This window comes from Physcomitrium patens, chromosome 14, assembly GCF_059467195.1.
Source record: "Physcomitrium patens ecotype Gransden chromosome 14, ASM5946719v1, whole genome shotgun sequence".
NCBI classification, from domain to species: domain Eukaryota; kingdom Viridiplantae; phylum Streptophyta; class Bryopsida; order Funariales; family Funariaceae; genus Physcomitrium; species Physcomitrium patens.
This window is the reverse complement of record NC_143423.1, coordinates 15,891,145-15,911,380: the sequence shown is the minus strand read 5'-3', so window position 1 is coordinate 15,911,380 and position 20,236 is coordinate 15,891,145. Positions and strand designations below refer to the sequence as shown.

Below are 20,236 nucleotides of genomic sequence, written 5' to 3'. Positions count from 1 at the left end.
CATTTTAGTAAAATGATCTAAAATGATCAAATATTAAATCTTGAGAGTAAAAGATCTGTAATAAAATCCATAGAAATAAAAGACCATGGTTGTTTTGGAATAAGTAGTGGTTGAAGAAGTCCATAAAGTCGATGCCAAAGAGTTTTTGACCTTGAACAAATATCATACAATTGAACAAAGTCTTTTATAACTTTTTACATTTTCGACCACCAAAAATCTCTAGATATTAGCTCCAAAGTCTTGTTGTATCCAAAATACCATGATGCTGGAAAGTCGTGACATACTTGATGAATATGTAAATGTGTTTTTTCTTCTTTTGGTACATATAGGCATCCTTCAAAATAAAGTAAGTTATTCTTGAACTCAAACTCAAACTTAGAAGAAGTATTCTTGATATCATGAACAAGAAGATCAAAGAATATACTTGATTGAATTTGTTTGAGAAAACTTGAATCAACAATCAATGTTGATTTCATTGCTCGAAGATGAAATTATTCTGGTTTCAATAATATTATCTTTTGTTGATCAAAAGTTGTATCTCCTTCTTTAAGTATAAGATAAGAACGTCTGCAAAGAGTATCAAATAAACCTTGTTGTTTTCTTGGCGGATAAGTGATATTGAATTCAAATCTTGACACAGACATCTCTAACGAGCTTGACAACGATTCAAAACACAAGCTGACATGAAATACTCAAGGTTCTTGTGATCTATATACACGGTGATTGAATTGGAAGCACCTTCTAGATAATGACTCCATTCTTGGAAAGAATCCACAATTGCAAGAAACTCTTTGTCGTGGATCTCATAGTTAATCTTTGTTGCTGAAAATTTCCTGAAATGAAAAGTTACTAATTGAAGTTTATCATCTATTCCCATTTGTCATAATACGGCACCCAAAACAAAGTCCGATGCATCTATTTCCATAAAAAATACCTTAGAGAAATCAACGCGATACAAGATTGATGCAGAAACAAAGGTTGTTTTTAAAGCTTCATCCATACATGTCTCAGAAAATTGATTGAGTTTTACAATTCTATAAATTATTCCATTATAGATATTCAAAGAAAAATATCAAAATAAAGACATTAAAAGAATTCAGTTGCATGTGATGTATATTTTTAACTGTCTTCAAAGATAAAGCTAAATTTTTACATCACCATTCACTAAAAATTGAGTAAAACTATTCCATGATAAACAATTTTCAACAATGTGTATAAAAGTATACAAATAACATGTTTTACAATTTCAAATTGTGATAGAAGGAACACTAAACTATTTGTTATAATAAATCTTTACAAACATGTTAAAATTTAAGTTTCCACTTTTCAATAGCTTTAAGAAATAACTTTAAAAGTACATACATTACATACAAAGATTTGCATTAGCATACACAATTGAATCCTTAGTTGAAGTATATTTTTATAAATGAATTCCATCACAAATAAACAAATAAAATTCTTTCATTTATATTCCAGAACTCCATAAACTTAGAGATCTGTATATCTCAATTTCATTTCTCCTCAGGAATCAAAACTTGAATGTTAGTTCTATGTTGTACTGTTGCTAAAACTACAGCAATTTCACCAGATTTTAAGCTAGTATTTGAGGACTCCTAAACTGAGTAGAAATTCTAGAGGTATTGAATTGATCAGCTACCACCCATCACTCAAGAGAGGACACCAAGGATTGCGCCAGGATTTGCAAGATTTTAAGCTCTGGCATGGAAGGAGAAGCTCCACTTGTGGCGAAGAAGAAAGGACTGAAAAGTATTGCAACCTCATCGCCTGGTGAGGAAGATAAGACAAAGTCCATGTACGTCTAGCAATTGAAAGTGATGAAATGACAACAAGAACCATGTGAGTGAGGAACAGATGCAATAATCCAATTGGGTCATCGGGAGACTATGAGATAGCTGGGTGCCCACTATTGAGTAGGGCTCTGCAGCTACAATTGTTGCTACACAGACAAAATCTTCTAATACTCCACCTACAGCCACTTGGTAACCTGGGTTCCTCACTATATATCTATATATATATTTATATATCCATGACTAACTCCAGGGTATGCAGAACAGGATATTCTTTTCAATCAAACCAACACATACTAATACAGTAACCTCAGTTCTTGGCATAAATTATGAGAGTGGTTGTACTTCATTCATCAACAAAGCTGGAATCAGAAATTAAAATAAAACAGAAAAGAAAAGAGAGGAGGATTGTCAGTGACGGTGAAGCGTATCGTACTCAATAAACCATGCTGGAACGGGAACAAATGTACCCACAAATCATTCCTAAGATGGCACCTGCACCAACTTGCAAAGGTGTGTGGCCCAGAAGCTCCTTCAGCTTCTTCTCGCTCACGGGGTGCCCTTGGAACAAATCCTCCACAATCATATTAAGGACCTGCATACAAGACGTCCATCGCTAGTCAAACACTGTGTAAGCATGTACAGATCATAAATCGGTTTGCGAGCTTGGGCGAGATGTTACAGAAACAGTTAAGAAAACAGACTAGTGCGTGCAACTAAGAATACGGCCTGTTTAAACTCATGTCAACAGTGGAGCAATCCAAGCGATCCAACTAGTGAGCATGATTCATGACGCTTCCTGTATTGCAGCTCAAAGTTATCACGACAGGTGTGCCTCAGTCATGGGAGTTCCCTGTCAACTGTGTAAGGAGTGACTTCCCAAGCAGATGGCGCGTTATGCCAAAGAGGAAATTTGAAGCAACTTACCTCTGCTTGACGTCCAGCATGCCGTCTAACTCCCGCAGCATCGTACATGACAATGAGGGTAAACCCCAGGCATACAGGGAACAAGCTGTCGCCCACTCCATGACACAATGCAACTGCTGTGGTTAAGCCAACACACAGGGCCGAATGAGAGGACGGCATGCCCCCAGAACCCACCAGCATCTTCCAGTCCCATCTCCTCTCCACAAAATACTTAGTGAAAACTTTCAGTACCTGTCATGCATAGAGCACCGCACTAAACCCTCTTGAACCACACGGTAGCAGATAAGTTCCCTGGTCCCATACTTTCAGCCAGGCAACTTGTCATCCTCACTTTAAAAAATAAAATAAAATAAAAAAATCCTACACGGAGAATCTTGTCCACACATTTGCAACTACCGGAAACCAATCCACACACCCACCAGACGGATCGTGTGCAAGATTATGAAGAGTACCCAAAACCTAGAACAAAACTGCGGAGTGAAATTTCTGGAAAAAACACCTGTGCAATTGCCCAGGCAACAAGGCCTGACATGAAGGTAGGATTCGTCCTGAGCGTGATCAAAACTGGACTAATCCTATCTCTGGCAATCATGGATATGCTCAGCAATGCCATTCCCATGCTCCCTTGCATCAGCAACGCTCCCTCGGAAGTTTCCCGCTCCGATTCTTCACATAATGTTTCCAATTCAGCTCTGCAGCGATGTAACCTAGCTCGCCAATAAGACACGATAGCCAGAGCTTGCGCGAGAAATGTCGTGAGGTGGAGCGGGGAATGTGTCGGTGACTTGTCGGCATCTTCTCCAGCAGAACAACTCACGTCCTCATTCGATCTGCCCTCACTAAAACTACTGCAACTATGAGATTGACAGCACTGTTGCCCAGCAACGGATGTCTCCTTCCGAGCATGATGATTCCAGCTAGTTCCACAGATAATTGACCAACCTTGGCGGGAGAGGGCACAGCGCGGGTGCAGATTGGCGTTGTCCAAAGCCGGGACGAAATGCTGAAGAATGGCAAAATGAAAAAATCAGCATTAAAGGGAAAAACAAAAACAAAAACAAAAATGCAGGTATTGCGACGGGAATGGGAAGGAGGAGGAGTACCCGGAAAAGATGGCGAGGGTGGAGGGGAGAGCCAATTGGCAGGTAGAGCGTGGAGGGACCCGCTGTGCGAGAAAGAGCGAGGCACGCCATGGGAAAGTCGACGACGCCGGCGGAGGGAGGGCAAGAGGTTAGGATCTCATTGGGGATGGAGAGATGGAGCAGCTCCAGCCGCCGAAACGAAGGAAGCGAAGTCGCTACTGTCAAGACCCAGACCTGCAACGACGACGAAGAAGAAGTAGAAGAAGAAGATAAGCTATAGCAAAACCAGCAGCAACAACAACAATATCACCGCAGCCAACCTCAGCGCAAGTAACGACGGAAACGCCCCCGTTATCCTGACGAAACAACGAGCAAACGCGGCCCTTCTTCTGCTTCCCGCGATCCAACCCAGAAACGAATAATGAATGGATCGATGCAACAACAACAACAACAACAACAACTCCTGCGCCATTCCGTTTACGGGCGATGGTTGCTTGTTGCAAGGCATCTCTCGTGCTGGGATGAGCACGGGAACGCGGCAACTCCTATCCAAACCCAATTCCCCCCCTCATATGGATGAATGAAAATATGGATGTCTCGGAGTGTTTTGTGGATGGATGTTATATGTGGATGGATGTTATATGTGGATGGATGTTATATGTGGATGGATGTTATATGTGGATGGATGTTATATGTGGATGGATGATGCGTTTATCTGGCCCACCACTCTTCTGTTCGTCGTCGTTCACCAGGTTGGCCCGGCGCAGTGATGTATGTTCTATTTGTAAAATATATCGTTTCAGTAATTAAGTAAAATTTTAACTATTAAAGGAATTACTGTTACCTCCATGCTTGAATTTTTTATTTTTTATTATTTTATTATTTATTATATTTTATTACACTTGTAATATTCTAATATGAATGTGACAACAACAACTATAAATGGAAGTTGAGTAGAAATATTTAAATGGATATTTTTACATGTATGAATGCAGAATAACATGTTTTATATTATTTTGAAAATTCTAACCTTTTTTTATACCATAAAATTATTCAAAATTAAATGTCTATTGTAATGTGATTTTCTTTAAATATATAATTTATAATTATACGATTTTAATTATTTAAGTCAAATTTTATGATATATTAATAATTACAATTAACTATCTTGATAACATCTAAGATATTTGGAATAATTTTTTCTATACATGTTATTTTTCACATTATATGATTTATATTACATTTATATTTTATTTGATATATGTATGAACTAATTATATAAAGAAATATTTTATTTGTGACATTTTTGTAATTTTGAACTAAAACACATGCTATTGCGATAAAATGATATTACATAATGTTATAGTGATGGTTTTGTATTTATAATAATCTAAAATTAATAAACAAAAACAATACCAACACAAGTTAATTCTATTCATAATTAACTTATTGCAATAGTATTACATAAATGATCAATACTAAATTATGTAATAATACTTAGCAAAAATATTATATATGTATATAAATTTGTAACTTTTGGTTATATATTTTTTACTTAAATTATTACCACTAATTATGTTTTGTATATGTAATGAGCTATTAAATTAAAATACTATATAGTAGTAAATAAAACTATGTTCAAATTATCTCTATTATAAAATACATTAGAGGGGGTATAAATCAACAAGATAAATCAAAGAAACATATTGGCCTTTTGATTGGCTAGGTTTTTTAATTATCATTGTTTTCATCAAAACTTAATTTAAATTGCCAATTCATAGGGCCTTAACAAAACCAAAAGCAGTCTCAAGAATCTTGTGGAAGATAGATCTAGACCAATGCTAAATTTGAAGATAGTTACTACTAAATTTTTTTTGATGCAAGATATAAAGAAGAGTGGACATGATATACAATAGCGCTATCAAAATTTGGCATAATAGATTTTGAAGTTGTAAATCAATAATGCTTTCAACATTTTTTTGATGTTATCCATTGTGTGTCTTCTTTTCTTTCTAGCTCAAATTATGGTTTATCATTATAGTTCTAAAGATGATCGCCTCTATAAAGTGGTAGTACATATCAGGTGGAGCTTATCTATGGCAAAGTCATGAGTAGATTAAACATTTGATTCAACACATTAGACAAATGAATGGGTTGGACTTTGTATTTCCTACACTATAGCTACATTGTGTATATCATCAACCAACCAATATGAAGTTGCTTTGCTTGGTTACTTAGTAAATTGTTCTTGCGACTATTCACTACAGCTATTCATTACAATTTGTTGTTGCATGAGCATAGGATATGAGATGCAATAGGATTACTTTCTTTTGCACACAAGAATTTTACATTGCAAAAAGAAGTTGCATAAGAGATGAGAGGGATAGTGAAAAGTCTTGGAATTACTTTTTGTGAGTTGAATGATAGGATATGCTTGGTTGTGAAGTAAAAGTAGAGATGAATTCAATTCTCTAGATCATATGTACATATGAAAAAAGTTTTGTTTTATGGCTAGAGCATGTACTAATTGAGATGGTCTAATTAAATGTATATAGAGGCTCAATTGACACATAGCATGATACTGAATTTAAGTTCCATATTTCCTTTGCTTTACGCAAGGAATTCATCATAAATTCCAAAATCTAAGACAACATTACAGATTCAACTAGTATTTAGATTAATCTTGGAATTATTAAGTAAAACTTATCTTCTACAAAAGGGCTAGCAATGCTAAGTATGCAATCAATTTGATAGTTTGACATTTACAAATATATATATATATATATATATAGATATAGATAACTATCAATCAATAATATAATTATTATTTTTTATGCAAAAAAAAAATAAATTTAATAATATTTTTTGCATAATTTAATCTTTATAATATAATTTATAATGTAAAATAAAATATGAATTAGTTTTTGATATAAAAGGTAATATTGATAGATTCATATTTTGAAATTACTATTTTTGATTATTTCACATTTAAAAAAATATAAATATACATTTTTTATTGTATAATTCAAATGATATTTGTATTATTTTATCCATTAAATCATTTGAATATGGTAATGTTGATTATCAAGCGATTATGATTATTATTATTATTACTATTATTTAATAAAAAACTAGGTAGAAAAAATTATAAATAAAATTATATTTATTAGAAATTAATTGAAATAAACTATTCTACAAATATAGTTTGTTTAACAATATATATATATATATATATATATATATATAGATAACATTATATAAAAATAAAAATAGAAAAATATTTATAAATAGTAATTTATTTATTATGTTGTAAATAGAAAAATTAATTTAAACAAACATGCTATTAAGAAATCTTTAAATACTAATAGATTTTTTTATTATTATTATTAAATAAAGCTTAAAGGGTTTTAGTATTAGTTATCATATAATTTTATATTAAAAAATGAAAAACTAGTTTGTTTACATTAGTTCAATTTTTTTTTCGAAAAATGATTTTTTAAATTTTTACTCTTTCAAATAAAATATTTATTAATTCAGTATAAAAATGTAATTATGAAGTTATAATTTCTATTTAAATATAAAAAGTTTTTATTTTATTTACTATATTATTATTTATAGTATAATATACATATTATTATAGAATATTTATGTTGAAATCAAGTCAAAACATTTATTAAAACTACCTAAATCGTGTACTTTTAAATTATCGTGTCATCTGTCTACACATGATATTTGCGGGCATTGTTTTGACTACAATTTATCAAATGTTATTGTATGAGTTGGCTTTGAATCTTTGTTGCCAATTGTAACTATAAAAATTATATAAAAGAGGTATTGAACGTAAAGAATAAGATCTTTGACTACATCAAGGAATCATATGATCAATCTAATAATTTTCTTTACCTTCTATGGAATTGAATATGGCTAGCATAGTTTGAAGAAGATACACTTCTTCTATGTGACATTAATGACCAAGTTGTCATCATGTAGTTTCATTTACATTTATTTTCTTATCATCATTAGATATGAATATTGGAAACATTTAAAAATACTATTATCATACTTATAATTGTCAATAAAGTTGATACTAGAGTTGTTTTGAAGTAGATTAGATTCCAGTAATAGTCTTACAGAACAGAGTTATTATTTAGATGCTTGAGATAGAATAGATGAATGAAAGCACATTATATATATATATATATATATATTCTAAACATTAATTACTATGATTTGAACTTAAACATATTTGCTACTTATCATAATAAGGTTTTCATCAAGTATTTGAAATGGACAAACATAATTTTTTAATTTTATTCTATTTTTTAAAAATTGCACAAAAACTATAAAAGATATTGATGACATTCATACACACATGCTAAATTTATTGGTTTGATATATCGAATGCATATAGATATTAATTTTATTAATTCCTTATCATTCTGAAACTTAAAATAAATTAGTATCAGAGAAATAGTTATAGTTATAAATATTTCTTTAAATGGATTGAAAAGATAACAGTCCATATACTTAAACTAGGCAAAGCAGGAGTGTTCATAAAAATAACATTATTTTAAATAAATTTAATATTAGCTTTATGCTACTTAAAATATTTTTTAGCTATAAAATAATCAACAGATATTTAAGTAAGTTAAAGCAATTTTAATCAAAATTTCTATGTAGAGTCATTTTTTCTTCTCAATTACTCTTTGAAGTTATTTAATCAATTTTGACATAAATAACAAAACAAAGTAACATGGCCAATTTCTCAATTCTACTTCAAAAAATTGAATATCACGATCACTATCATTTAAAAAATAAAATTTTATTATTATTTTGTACATTATAAATTAAGAATTAAAAACATCATATTTGACGGGAATCTCTCACACAGGAGAGGATTATGGAGATAGGTGGCTCTAGAATGAAGCCGTGCGGGGAAGGGAACCTTTGTGGGAACGCGAAGGGAACACACCAAAATAAAGATAAATGAAACTAATCATCCATCCAACCCCCCCCCGGAAGTGAACCTTAGTAGGAACGTGAAGGGAACTTAATGAAAAGAGGATGAATAAACTTACGCATCCATCCAAACCCCATAGAAGGGCCGCGGCTGCGGCACCAGCTTGGTGGCGCAATGGCTTCGCGGCCGTCCGGGCGGCTGCTGCTACTGCTGGCTTCTTCTTCTTCATCTGTGTCGTCGTCGTCGATTCAGTCGTGTTTTTGGTGGTGTTCGACCTGGTCATAATTCAGGGCTCCATGCTGAGCTTAATCATGGGACCCCTTCCTCCTGCTTCTGTGCTTTGTTGCTTAGTGTTGCTGATTTTCTAGCGCCGTCGCAGGGTCCGTTTTGCCATTGTCCTTACCTCATGAGCTCTCGTTATTTCCCTCGTGGGTCTTGGTAGCCTTGGTAGCTCAGCCCCCCCTCTGTGCCCAGTTGCGTTAATCTGTCTCCTCCTGTGGATTCCTCCAGGTAGGGCGATCCTATGGATTCATCGCTCCTCCTGGGCGCAGCAGGAGCGCCCGTGCTGGAACAAGTGTTGCATCCTTGCCCTTCCCTCGTTCACCAGGCGCTACGGTTGCGTTCTTTTGTGCCAGGTGAGTTCGCCGACGAAGACGGCGACACTGCTACCCAATTCATCCTCGCGGACAAGCCTCCCCACTCTTTCTCTCCCTTTGCTTCGCGTCCCGAACCCGTCCTTCCCGTGCCCTTGCCGGATTGGGAATCCAATTTTGTCGTTCTTTCCGACGATGACGATGACGATGACTATCCCTCTTTCGTTTGTGACCTTTGTCACCAGAGCGCCCCCTTAAATTCGGTCTTCCTGCTTACTTGCCCCTGCTTGTTCTGTGTCCCCTGCTTGCGAGCGCACGCTGAGTCTGTGCTCGTGAAGAAAGCAACTCAAATTGGTCTCAAAAAGGATCCTCTCAATGACGGTGCGTCGACGGAAAAGGTAGCAGGGTCGAGCAAGGGATCGATCACAATCGACGATTCAGCTGGACAACCGTTGGAATCCATTCCATGCCCAAAGCCGGAGTGCATTGGGCAGTTTTCTTTCTCATCAGCACAGCAGCTGGCACCCGAAGCTTTCAGGTCTTAATTTCTTACATTTTGAATGCTGTCTTACCCTGCCACTCCTTTCCATCTGGTTCTTGAATCATTTCGTAATTGATTCGGCGCTCATCACCTGTTGAATTGGTCCTTAAAATTCTTTCAACTTCTAGGGCCTCATACTATGCTCTACTTTAGGTTTTAAATTTCTACCTTGCTTTGGTTCTGTATGGAGTGTGTAATCGCACCTGAAACATTTGCCCTTAAGTGTCTGTTTATTTTTCCGTCTTGCAATGCGGGTGGTAGCGTTGTACTATGTGCTGTTCAGAAAATTTGGCACATACCATTCAGATTCTATTTCATCATCGATTGTCAAGTCTTTGGGTTCCCCAAAATCATAAGCCCTAGAGGTAGTGACCTCATATGCACTTTCGCACTCTTTTTCGGTGTTTGTAATTGTTAGGTGAAGTTCGTGTAATCTAAACGTTTCAGCATCGCCTTCTGATGGACTTGGCTCGTCCAATTTTTGTAGCTTAGATCCATGTGGCCAATCTTCTGTTTCCGCGAGTGTCGCTTAGTCAATGGTTTAGTAAGAGCTCTTTTATGATGATTATTTTAATGAGTTAATGAGTTAATGAATCCAAATCAACAGTTCTCGCTATTACGTTACCATGTACACACTTTGATGTACGCAGTCCTTTAGCCTCTCCTTTAGCATTCTTTGAATGTTTAGAAATTTTCACAAGGAGTCCAAACCATATTACGAGTGTTTTTTTTCACGAATTTGTTCACGTGGTAGAATTAATTTGTAAACCTCAGAGGTGTTGGATTTGGAATGCGAGTATCCTCTGAAATCTTATATATATGTTTTGTTCTGCACTTGCAATACTTTTGAGGATACTAACAAGCTACGCTTTTGACTTGGCTTTCCCGCAGAATGTGGGAGGACGCGGCAATTGATGCCTTTTTCATGGAAAACGCTGCATTCGTGAAATGCCCTGGGTGCAAAGTTGTGTTTGAGAAAGTGATGGGAGTTCTTCCACCTGGAGTGGCACTCACAGGAGTACCAGAGCTGGACAGGACAGCACCCTTTATTGAACTCGATAACGAAGGTCGGCGATTATCAAGGTCAGCCATGTGCCATAAGTCCACAAATCGATTTCGTTGTAGTATGTGCACAACTGATTTTTGCGGGGCTTGCATGGAGTTCCCCTATCACTTGGGAAGGAGCTGTGAGGAGGTAGCAGAAGAAAAAGTCGCAGCCAAGTGCTTGTTTTGCGAAGCCTCATTGCGAGGTACTCGAAGTTGGTATGATGAGAAGGATTTGAATCTTAGGTATGTGCATTGTAGTCTGTCTCGTACATAAGAAACGGAGGGACGTCTCTTCTGAATTATATGTTCGTTTTTTCTTTGGTTGGGTCTCTTCTGGAATCGAAGAGACCGAGCTCACATTTGCGTTCAAGACTTGATGCTCTTTTTAGTTTCCTGATTATTAGATATGCATGTATGTATGCATGTCTATATGCATGGAATGGTCTGTTGGATATATCTAATTAGTGACTTGACCTGCCTCTTGAAGGTCTGTGAAGGAACTTCAGAGTCAACTGGAAAGGGAGGATGTTGATGCCGCTTGGTGTGTTGAGAAAGGGGACCTTGTGGCTGTGCATCGATTTGTGGCCGGTATTTGTGAAGCCAAAGATTGTCGCAAACGTGCACGCTTTTCATGCACTAGAACTTTGGAATGTGGTCATCATTGTGGTGGTGTGCGAGGTGAACGAATTTGTCTTCCTTGTTTAGAGGTACCCAGGATTTTTTTTGTTTTTGTTTTTGGTTTTTGATTTTGTTTTTTGTTTTCTCGAGTGAGGAAATTTAAGAATAGAATGGTGAATTTAAGTAGGAAATACATGAGATTATAGAGCTTGACTCCTCATGAGTTGCTATACTCTCAGTGTTGGTTAAGCTGAGGTGTGAAATATCAGCCTGTTGTGTTCAAAATCTTCTCCTACTCTCGTGCTCGTTTATTCCGATATTTTTAGTTTGACATGATTATTAGCATCACAACTCCGGTAAATGTTTTTGAATCAATTGTAACTATCAATTTTTTAAGTTTTGAAGTTTCAATTGGTTTTTTTGTGTTTATTGTTTTGTTGGATTTGCATCTAAACTAGCAATTGATCAAGTGTAACTTTTTGACAAAAACCGAGCTTTTATGTCATGTACGCACTTGCACCTGCTGAAACAGCTGATTCCGGTCTTGAAAGGCACCGAAAAGAATTACTTTTGCTGCCACTGAGTATTCGATCTTTTTATGCAGGAGAAATGCAAAAGCGCATCTAAACATTTGGGAAGGAAATTCTTGCCTGCTGCGACTGATTTGTGTGGCATATGCCTCACTGAGCCTCTTCAACGTGCACCCGCAATACGATTACAATGTGGGCATGTAGTGCATTTGCATTGCGCAAAACAGAAGCTTCTGCAGGGTTATCCGGGTCCAGCAATAAGCTTTGGCTACTTAAACTGTCCCCAGTGTCCAAGACTCATGCAACACGCGAGCTTGGATGCAGATACGCGCAAGCATCTGGAGTTGCTGAGGCTGGTACTGTTCCTTTCACGTGCGATCTATAAATCAATGTCATCGTGGAAGCATATATTCATTTTTCACTAGATCTTAAATGGACTAACAAGTCTTGTCATCTGTATAGGTGAGAGAGAAGGCCATGAAGAGGTTGACTATGGAAGGTTTATTGAAGACTGCTGAAGAGCTCCAACCAGGTGGCAACTTTGTAGGAAGACCATCTGAGTATGCTCTGTACATATATCAATACTACATGTGCTCCAAGTGCCGTGTTCCTTACTGTGGTGGCAAGCGTGATTGCTTAAGAATTGAAAGGTTGAGATTCATGTACCCTTAATTATCTCGCAACCTTGTATCTTGCAATGACACTCAAGTGTTGGTTATCTTAGATGACTTATCAAGCTGCATCTTGTGGCATATTGGACTTTCTTGTAAGGATGTTTCATGCACACAATTTTCCAATGCAAATGTTAGTTTTAATTCTGCTGTGGAAAATCATATGAATTTTGATCGTACAGATGATGAAGATGTTTGGTTTAGTAAAGGAATTTTTCAGTATGTCAGCATTTAATTATTTGTTACACATGAAGCTTCTTCCTTGTTTCATTCTGATATGTGAGTTGGGAATATGTGATCTGCAACCAGAGACGGGGAGAACGGAGCACATAACCCATTGGATTTGATTTGCGGCGGCTGCTCAGCTGCTGCATGTGGGCATGGTGTGTGCGCTAAAGGACACGGGAAGGAGTACATAGAGTTTAAATGCGCGTACTGTTGCTCTCCTGCCACATACTTTTGCTTTGGACAGACTCATTTTTGTGACAATTGTCATAACTCGAGGCCGGATATGGTTAGAAATCTTGCATTATCACAGTGCCGGGGGCCTGAATGGTGTCCTCTTCGGGTACCCCACTTACCGAATGGGCAAGAATGTTGCCTGGGGTGTTCTATGTGCCGATTCACTGGTCAATGACACATGTTTGTAACTAGACGTCCTTTGTACTCTTAGAACAAAACGCACTCATTATAGTCCAGAGATGGGGGGTTTGATAATTTTGTTTCTATAGTTCGATATCATAGCATCAGTTGGAAAAAGAGGCACCGTGTACAATTATGTGTTTCGCTCATGTCCAAATCTAGGCTTTTATCAACACAACGATGATTCTAGGGAGCTTATCTTACTTGGTCTGAATCGTGTTATGCGCATTTTGGTTTTTACAGCTACATGGTCTAGATTCCACAAGCCTGAATTTTGCACCCAAGTTTCAATTGTTACTTCAAAATATGTGTGTGACCTACTGATGGCATTGAAGCTTTCGTTGCCATTTATCACTCGTACCAGGTCCTGCTGTTCTAACCACGACTGAAGAAATCAGCAACGTATCCGTCACCAGTAAGCTACATGGAATATCGGAGTTGATATCTGTGTGCTTAATTTTCACCAGCTCTTCACTGCCGTCGTGCCTCAGGTGGTTTGTGGTATCATCGTTTGTCGCCCAAGACGAGGCTGCTGCTGTGCGAGTGTTGTTAAACAATGTCGTGGCATTCACTCGTGGGAGTATAACTTATCACATTTGGTCTGCCGCTGATTCGAATGATCGAGAGTAGAGGAAGTGCATATGCAGTTAAGAAAGTTATTAAACTAATGGGACCCGCATGATTTTACCAATTTTGCCAAGTTTAGTTGTTTGCTACTCAAAAAACTTCTAGAGCGGTGACAATATGATGTGGATGTGAGTCTTGGTGAATGCCGTAGTTCATAGTATATGCAGTTATAAGTGTAGTATTTCTCTTTATCTGAGAGTTTCACATGCGTTGTGAATTTAACGAGTCCTCTACCCAGACAATGCTGCGAGATCATGTTGTACCGATCATTGCGACACAGCGTTTGAGCTTTTGCAGTTTGGCCCAAGTGAATCAAATGTGGCACATGACCAGATCCAGGAATGACAACAGTATGGATTAACTGGTACCATTGTCAGATATGTTCAATTGGCTGTCTGTGAGTCCAATAGTTCGAAAACCCATTCAGAAGATAGATCCCAAGCAAGCTATGACCAATGATCAAATGTGAAATTCCTCAACGACATCCAGGTCTACCGACACTGACAGAATGGTGTCGGTGATGCTCATTCCCTGCTACTCCAGAAGTTCTACAAAGAACGACATCACGTGCACCGATTTTATGACCCACTAGTGCAGAATTGGATTAGCCTCCAGAACAAGAAAAAGTGAAACCCCAATGCTTAAAAACAATTAGATTAACATCAATTATAGGAACATTTCGGGATGAATTCATGGTAATGAGAATGTTTCAATAATGAACACATTTGGATCTGTTATAACAAAAGATTTGAAGTTTGGATACGCGTATGACCACAAGAAATCCATTGTTACAGTTAGTCTATTTTTCTGTGGTAAGATATCAGATGCTGTTTTAAATGTGACAATATTAATCCATTTAATTTTTATTTTTATAGAACAATTTACTTGTGATTTCTTTCTGGCATAAATATGGTGGAAAATGATGAGAGTATGATGACATTTGAATATCTTTCTAGAGTATTAATGATCAAGCACTACCTGTGATGATGATTACAATTTTGTGTGTATTTACATGTGTTTGAGTGTGCGTGTATACATACATACATACGTCAGTGTGTAATCATGCTATAATTTATAGATTTTAGTATATATCACAAACTTTAGGATATAAGAAACAAATAGATGTGAATGATGAAGTATTAGTGAGATTGGAGGACGTAGAATTTGCTTTTAAAATGATAATCACCGTCAATGAAATTTTTGTGGAAAGAAACTAAAAGTTGTTTATTAAACCACATTACAGTATTTATTTATCTATTTAATTTGCTGGAAGAGTATTGACTATCCATGAGTATTTATGGCAGAAGTACATTGGTATTTTTCATACTTTACTGATTTCAAACCAAAGCATAATCTAGAAGCTATTTGCACACATGTTGAGTATTGAATTTATGCAATTCAGAACATTATTTATTATTATTTATTGCACTCTGTTTTATCCCTCAGATTCTCTTCATGTATATCTACAATTTATCTAATTATAGACACACTCTTTTTCACGATGGAAACAACACAATTCTAGGTGATCAACATTTGCTTAAGATATGTAATGTTGATTATCGAATTAAAAAAACACAAAAAACCTAAAAGTGTCACAAAGCAACTTCACCAGTACCCACTATCCAGAGAAAGGTGCATTGAATCTCCAACCACGACCTGCCATTACAAAAAAGTGTTACGTCTGTGATGTCCATTGCACTGACGATTCATGTCGATGCTCCAAGGACTTGATTACATCACGCTCAGCTCATCAATGAAGGATGATCTCAGGCAAAATTGCGTTCCGCTATTCGTGACAGCTAATGTTGACATTCTGTTTCGCAATAAAATGGCCTCCAAGAAAAACCAACTGCGAGACCTCGTGCAACCCTCAACTGGGGATAAAACCAATGTATGAATGTACATCCATCATGAACGGCATTCATGCTTGCAGAAACCAGCCGTTCTTTCTTGTTCAAAATACATTCTTGCCGGAATCCGCATCTCTGTCAAATTTTGCTGGTTGAAGCTTGTAGAATATCACTTCACTCCTTTTCAGCAAGTTCCGCCTTAACTCTGGCGAAGTACGTATCATCGGGCAATATTGTGATTCCTCGGATGAGTATAAGAATGATGCTTTAAATTCAACGTGAGAATACAGCAGAAAAACTTGTTCAGACAAACACAAATAAACCGAAAACCAAAATAAAGGGGTGTGATACATAACCAAAGTTCGTAGGTCCTCCCCATGTTCTGGTCTTGTGGTGGATTCCTGCCCATCTGCGTTCAAATCAATAAAACAACGATTGTCAACTTGACGAACTCCGCTACAAAATTGTGTAAAATTTAAAATAATATTCAAATTGAAAAAAAACTCCGGTTTCGTGGTTTGGTATGTCCGAAAACTTCTTGATGCACTAAAGATATCTGCCAATACCAAATTCTAAACAGGCATCATACCCCGACACATATTGTATCACTCTTTAACGTTGGGGTTTAAGCTCCCTCCAGACAACATCATAATCTGATTGTTAATGCACTAGAAACTAGAATAAAAGTATAAAAACTTACGTGACTACATTCCTTCGTCCTGTGGTGATGGAGGTTCCTACGCTGAACAGCAACCTGCGATCCCAGGCTATCTTTAAAAGGCTCAATACATCTTCACCTTCTTTGGTACAAAGCAGGTATGCAACTCGACTAGAGCCCGAGTATGGCTGTCCCGGATTTGGATGCTCGGAACCCTGTGTAAGTAAACAACTTAGAATTCGAAATTGTCAAATCACAGATCCCAACATCATCACTCTGAACCAGACTAATGCATCATGAGCCCCAGTAATGCTCACTTGATGAGCACATGAAAAGCAATCATGCAGCCAGCAAAGCCAATAAAACTAGGTAACCAGTAACTCACTTGTGTTCCGTTTGGGAAGTCATTGAAATTTTCATGATGTCGATGCCAGGATAACCGTGAATTCCATTTCAGAGTCCAGAACTACCAGCAGAAATAATGCGCACGGTCATTGTTCCTTACTGTTGAGTTCCGGTCCTAAGTGCATACGCCATGGTGCATACTGGGCAGGTGGGACGAGTCTTAAACCAAAGCGTGACACAATTCTTACAGAATTAGTGTCTGCACTTAGCTAGCATTACTGCATTCTTCCTCCGTAAACTAATCACGCAAATTGGGCAGTTATTGTCATCTGAGTTCTCAGCGTAGGGTTGTAAATCTGCCACATTGTAACCAAGTGAAGCCGCCCCAGCCGCAACTGATGGGGCAGGTACACTCACCACTGGTTTAGGGGAAGAGCCATGCCGAGCACTAGATGAAGCAGCCACCACAACCGGGGCTGCTGATGCTCCTGTTGAAACCAGCCGTCCTCGAACATTACGATAATATTTTGTGGTCAAACATGTCTGGAATCCATCGGCCGCGAACTGGATGATGTACGTGCGACGGTGTATGTATGCAAAATTTACCCATATTCATTACCCAACTCAAGGCTTCAGCAATTTGCAGTAAAACCAATGCGCAAGAAACATAATGCAGAAGAAAGACACTCGTAAGGATCGTAATCTTACGCTAGCATTTCCTTCCAGAATTGGGAGGACCGTCTAATAATCAAATCACTGTGATGATAATTATGACGACAACGAACATGACAACAACAAACCATAAATTACACACATGCACTCACACAGTCCAAATTAGGAAACAAGTTAACAAATGCTTATTCGATGTCGCTGGAGAGAGCGGGGTTGTAAGGCTCCCAAAGCATGGCGTCTGTCAGCCATTCCCAGACGAAAGCCATGCGGCCTCATGCAATTTTCGCGAAGGAGAATCCAAATCCTGCAGGAGCAACTGGGTGAAGAAGAGCGATATTGCGATACTGGCGGAGAGGGGCCGCATACTGTATGAGCATCAATCTATCTGTCTATGAGGAGGAAGAAAGAGCAGGAAGAGTAGGGACGAAGCAACAATCAAGCAGTCATGGAAATGGAAATCAATGCAAAACAAGCAAAGAAATGTAGGAATGTGAATTGTTGACTGTTGGGAGTTTTTTTTTGTTTGTTTTGTTTTTGTGATTGTTTTAGAAAATGTTTTGGTTTATGGAAAACGTGTCTTTATTTATTTCTTATTTATTTTTTTGTAGTTCGCTTCTTGCCCAAATTGGCCGTTTCTTGGATTGGTTTCCTTTCACTAATTTTTGTTTGATAGAATTCTAATAGTCGGGTCAACAAGAGGACTATGAACTCTAATTTCAAAAAAATATACAATCAAATAATCATGGTTGCCCTCAATATGTTAACAATCAATGCATTAGAGTACCATTGGCCTCATGAATGAATGTATATGCATATATATATATATATATATAAGGAGTTCTGAAAGCTTCACCCTCCTTGCCATCTCATAATTGACTCCATCTATCTTTGTTCTCAATTCTATATCCTTGTTCTCCTTCCATGTTTCTTCTCCCTCATTCCTTGTACTTTGGTATTTCTTTCAGGTAATTAATATAAATTAGTACACTCTATTTCCAATTCTTTAAAGTTCTTTGCATATAATGTATTGAAGAATTCCATTTTCACATTTCGACTTGGGATATTATGACTCTTTAGCTTGCACTACAAATGCATCTTATATCTCCTCCAAATTAATCAAGAATTTCACCTAAGTTTTCAATAGAGATCAAGTGTGGTAGCAATTGCAATGGTGGTCAACTAAAGGAGCTTGAAAAGTCTTGACAAATACTTCTCCTTACTCCATATTCTAGAAGATGAAAGAATGGCTTAATAATATTGAAGCCATTGTCCTTTGCCAAAAACTATTACTAATTTTTAAGACTCACAACAATATTATGTATATCTACATAAGACCAATCGTCATTTCCATTTGCGTGCCACCAAAAATTGGTAACAAGACTCACAATCCTCGACAGCTAGTTTATCATATAATACTGAGCAATCCTTCATGGAATCTCTTCAGAGGATCATCTTGCCAAGAAACTAACCTCCACTCTTCATTAATCTACATAACATGCACCAAAAGTATCTAAGTAAGTCGAGTAGTACCTAAGCATCCCCTTACAAATATTGGTATTAGACTCTAAGAAGGCAATGAACAATTAGCATAAGGAATGAAGGATAAGAAGAAAGTTAAGGGAATTTGAAATAGGGGATAAGAAATGAAGGAGAATAAAGGAAATATGGAACAAAGGAGAAGAATAAGGACATGAGACTAGGAATATAGGACAAAGATGGGAGATAGACAAAATTAAGCATAAGATAGCAAGGAAGTGTATCACTTTAATAACTTCCTATATATATATATATATATATATATATATATTACTTTCAAATAAACAATGTTGTGTTTTAATACAACCATATGGTGAAAATGTCAATAAAAATGATATTATGATTTGTATTCTATCAACTTGGTTCAATAATAAATTTAAACATTTAAGCAAGGCTTTAATAAAAGCCTCTTAGTTAATTTTTTTTGTTTAAATAGCTAGTAGATTAAAAATTGATTAGCAAATTTACCTTTTAGATTATAAAAAACTCTTCTAGTACCTTAGAAAGGCCATAAATTGATAAAAATGAAGTAAATTAAATAAATATTTAATATAATCAACTCTAAGATGAAATTAAGGATAGGATTGTATTAGAAAATTCTTAGAAAAGGTTAGATTGATACCTAAGAGACAACCATTTGTGGGTTGGGGTTGAAATCAAACCTCCACCCACTAAAATAGTTGCTTATGACAAAGTATGAGAGATTTTGAAGATTGGAGAGTTAGGTTGAAGAGCTAGCTTTAAGCTTGTTCCAAAGTAGCAAAGCTTGTTATCATAGGTTTTGAGATGACTTCGCAATTGTTGTGCAAAATCAAGTTTTGTATTGCTAACTTTATATTTATGCAATAAAATTAAAGCTAGGACTACCAACTAATTTGTGAGATATGTATGACATTTAGAATTTAAATTTCATGAATGTGTAGTTGAATGGATGTACTAATTGTGTGTGAAATTTTATGTTATTCTAATGATATAATTGAGACATATTCAATTATTAGCGCAAAGAGGTACAAATAGTTGACAATTTAGGATTGGATAGGACTTTGGCAATATCTAAAGTTCTACTTATTGGAACAAGGAGAAATTTGGCATGGTTTTAGAAGACTAATATTTCAAGCTATACACCAAT

At 36.5% G+C, this 20,236-nt stretch overlaps 2 protein-coding genes and 1 long non-coding RNA gene across 6 annotated transcripts; 1 reads left to right on the top strand and 2 right to left on the bottom strand.

Annotated features, from left to right (window-relative positions):
- Positions 1-1,443: 1,443 nt before the first annotated feature.
- Positions 1,444-4,341, bottom strand: LOC112291852 (uncharacterized). 2 transcript variants are annotated; one of them, XM_090256045.1, is made up of 6 exons: positions 4,138-4,271; positions 3,839-4,051; positions 3,235-3,738; positions 2,736-2,966; positions 2,245-2,403; positions 1,444-1,819 (listed from the first exon to the last, which is right to left on the bottom strand). In XM_090256045.1, the coding sequence occupies exons 2-5, from the start codon at positions 3,926-3,928 to the stop codon at positions 2,245-2,247; spliced, it is 984 nt and encodes a 327-aa protein (XP_090112171.1). In that variant the 5' UTR covers positions 3,929-4,051; positions 4,138-4,271; the 3' UTR covers positions 1,444-1,819. The 2 variants fall into 2 exon arrangements, with proteins under 2 accessions (XP_090112171.1, XP_024395534.2); XM_024539766.3 differs by having other exon boundaries at positions 1,444-2,403; positions 4,138-4,341.
- Positions 4,342-8,996: 4,655 nt separating this feature from the next.
- Positions 8,997-13,622, top strand: LOC112291906 (uncharacterized). 2 transcript variants are annotated; one of them, XM_024539886.3, is made up of 6 exons: positions 8,997-9,908; positions 10,803-10,994; positions 11,446-11,665; positions 12,181-12,462; positions 12,569-12,756; positions 13,087-13,622. In XM_024539886.3, exons 1-6 carry the CDS (start codon positions 9,301-9,303, stop codon positions 13,412-13,414), a joined length of 1,818 nt encoding a protein of 605 aa, XP_024395654.1. In that variant the 5' UTR covers positions 8,997-9,300; the 3' UTR covers positions 13,415-13,622. The 2 variants fall into 2 exon arrangements, with proteins under 2 accessions (XP_024395654.1, XP_024395653.1); XM_024539885.3 differs by having other exon boundaries at positions 8,998-9,908; positions 10,803-11,201.
- A 1,956-nt stretch (positions 13,623-15,578) lies between these two features.
- Positions 15,579-18,011, bottom strand: LOC149987886 (uncharacterized). Of its 2 annotated transcripts, XR_016506442.1 has the most exons (5): positions 17,724-18,011; positions 17,317-17,463; positions 16,940-17,099; positions 16,597-16,769; positions 15,579-16,305 (listed from the first exon to the last, which is right to left on the bottom strand). It is a non-coding gene; the product is annotated as an uncharacterized LOC149987886 (long non-coding RNA). The 2 variants fall into 2 exon arrangements; XR_016506441.1 differs by having other exon boundaries at positions 16,940-17,463.
- Positions 18,012-20,236: the final 2,225 nt, after the last annotated feature.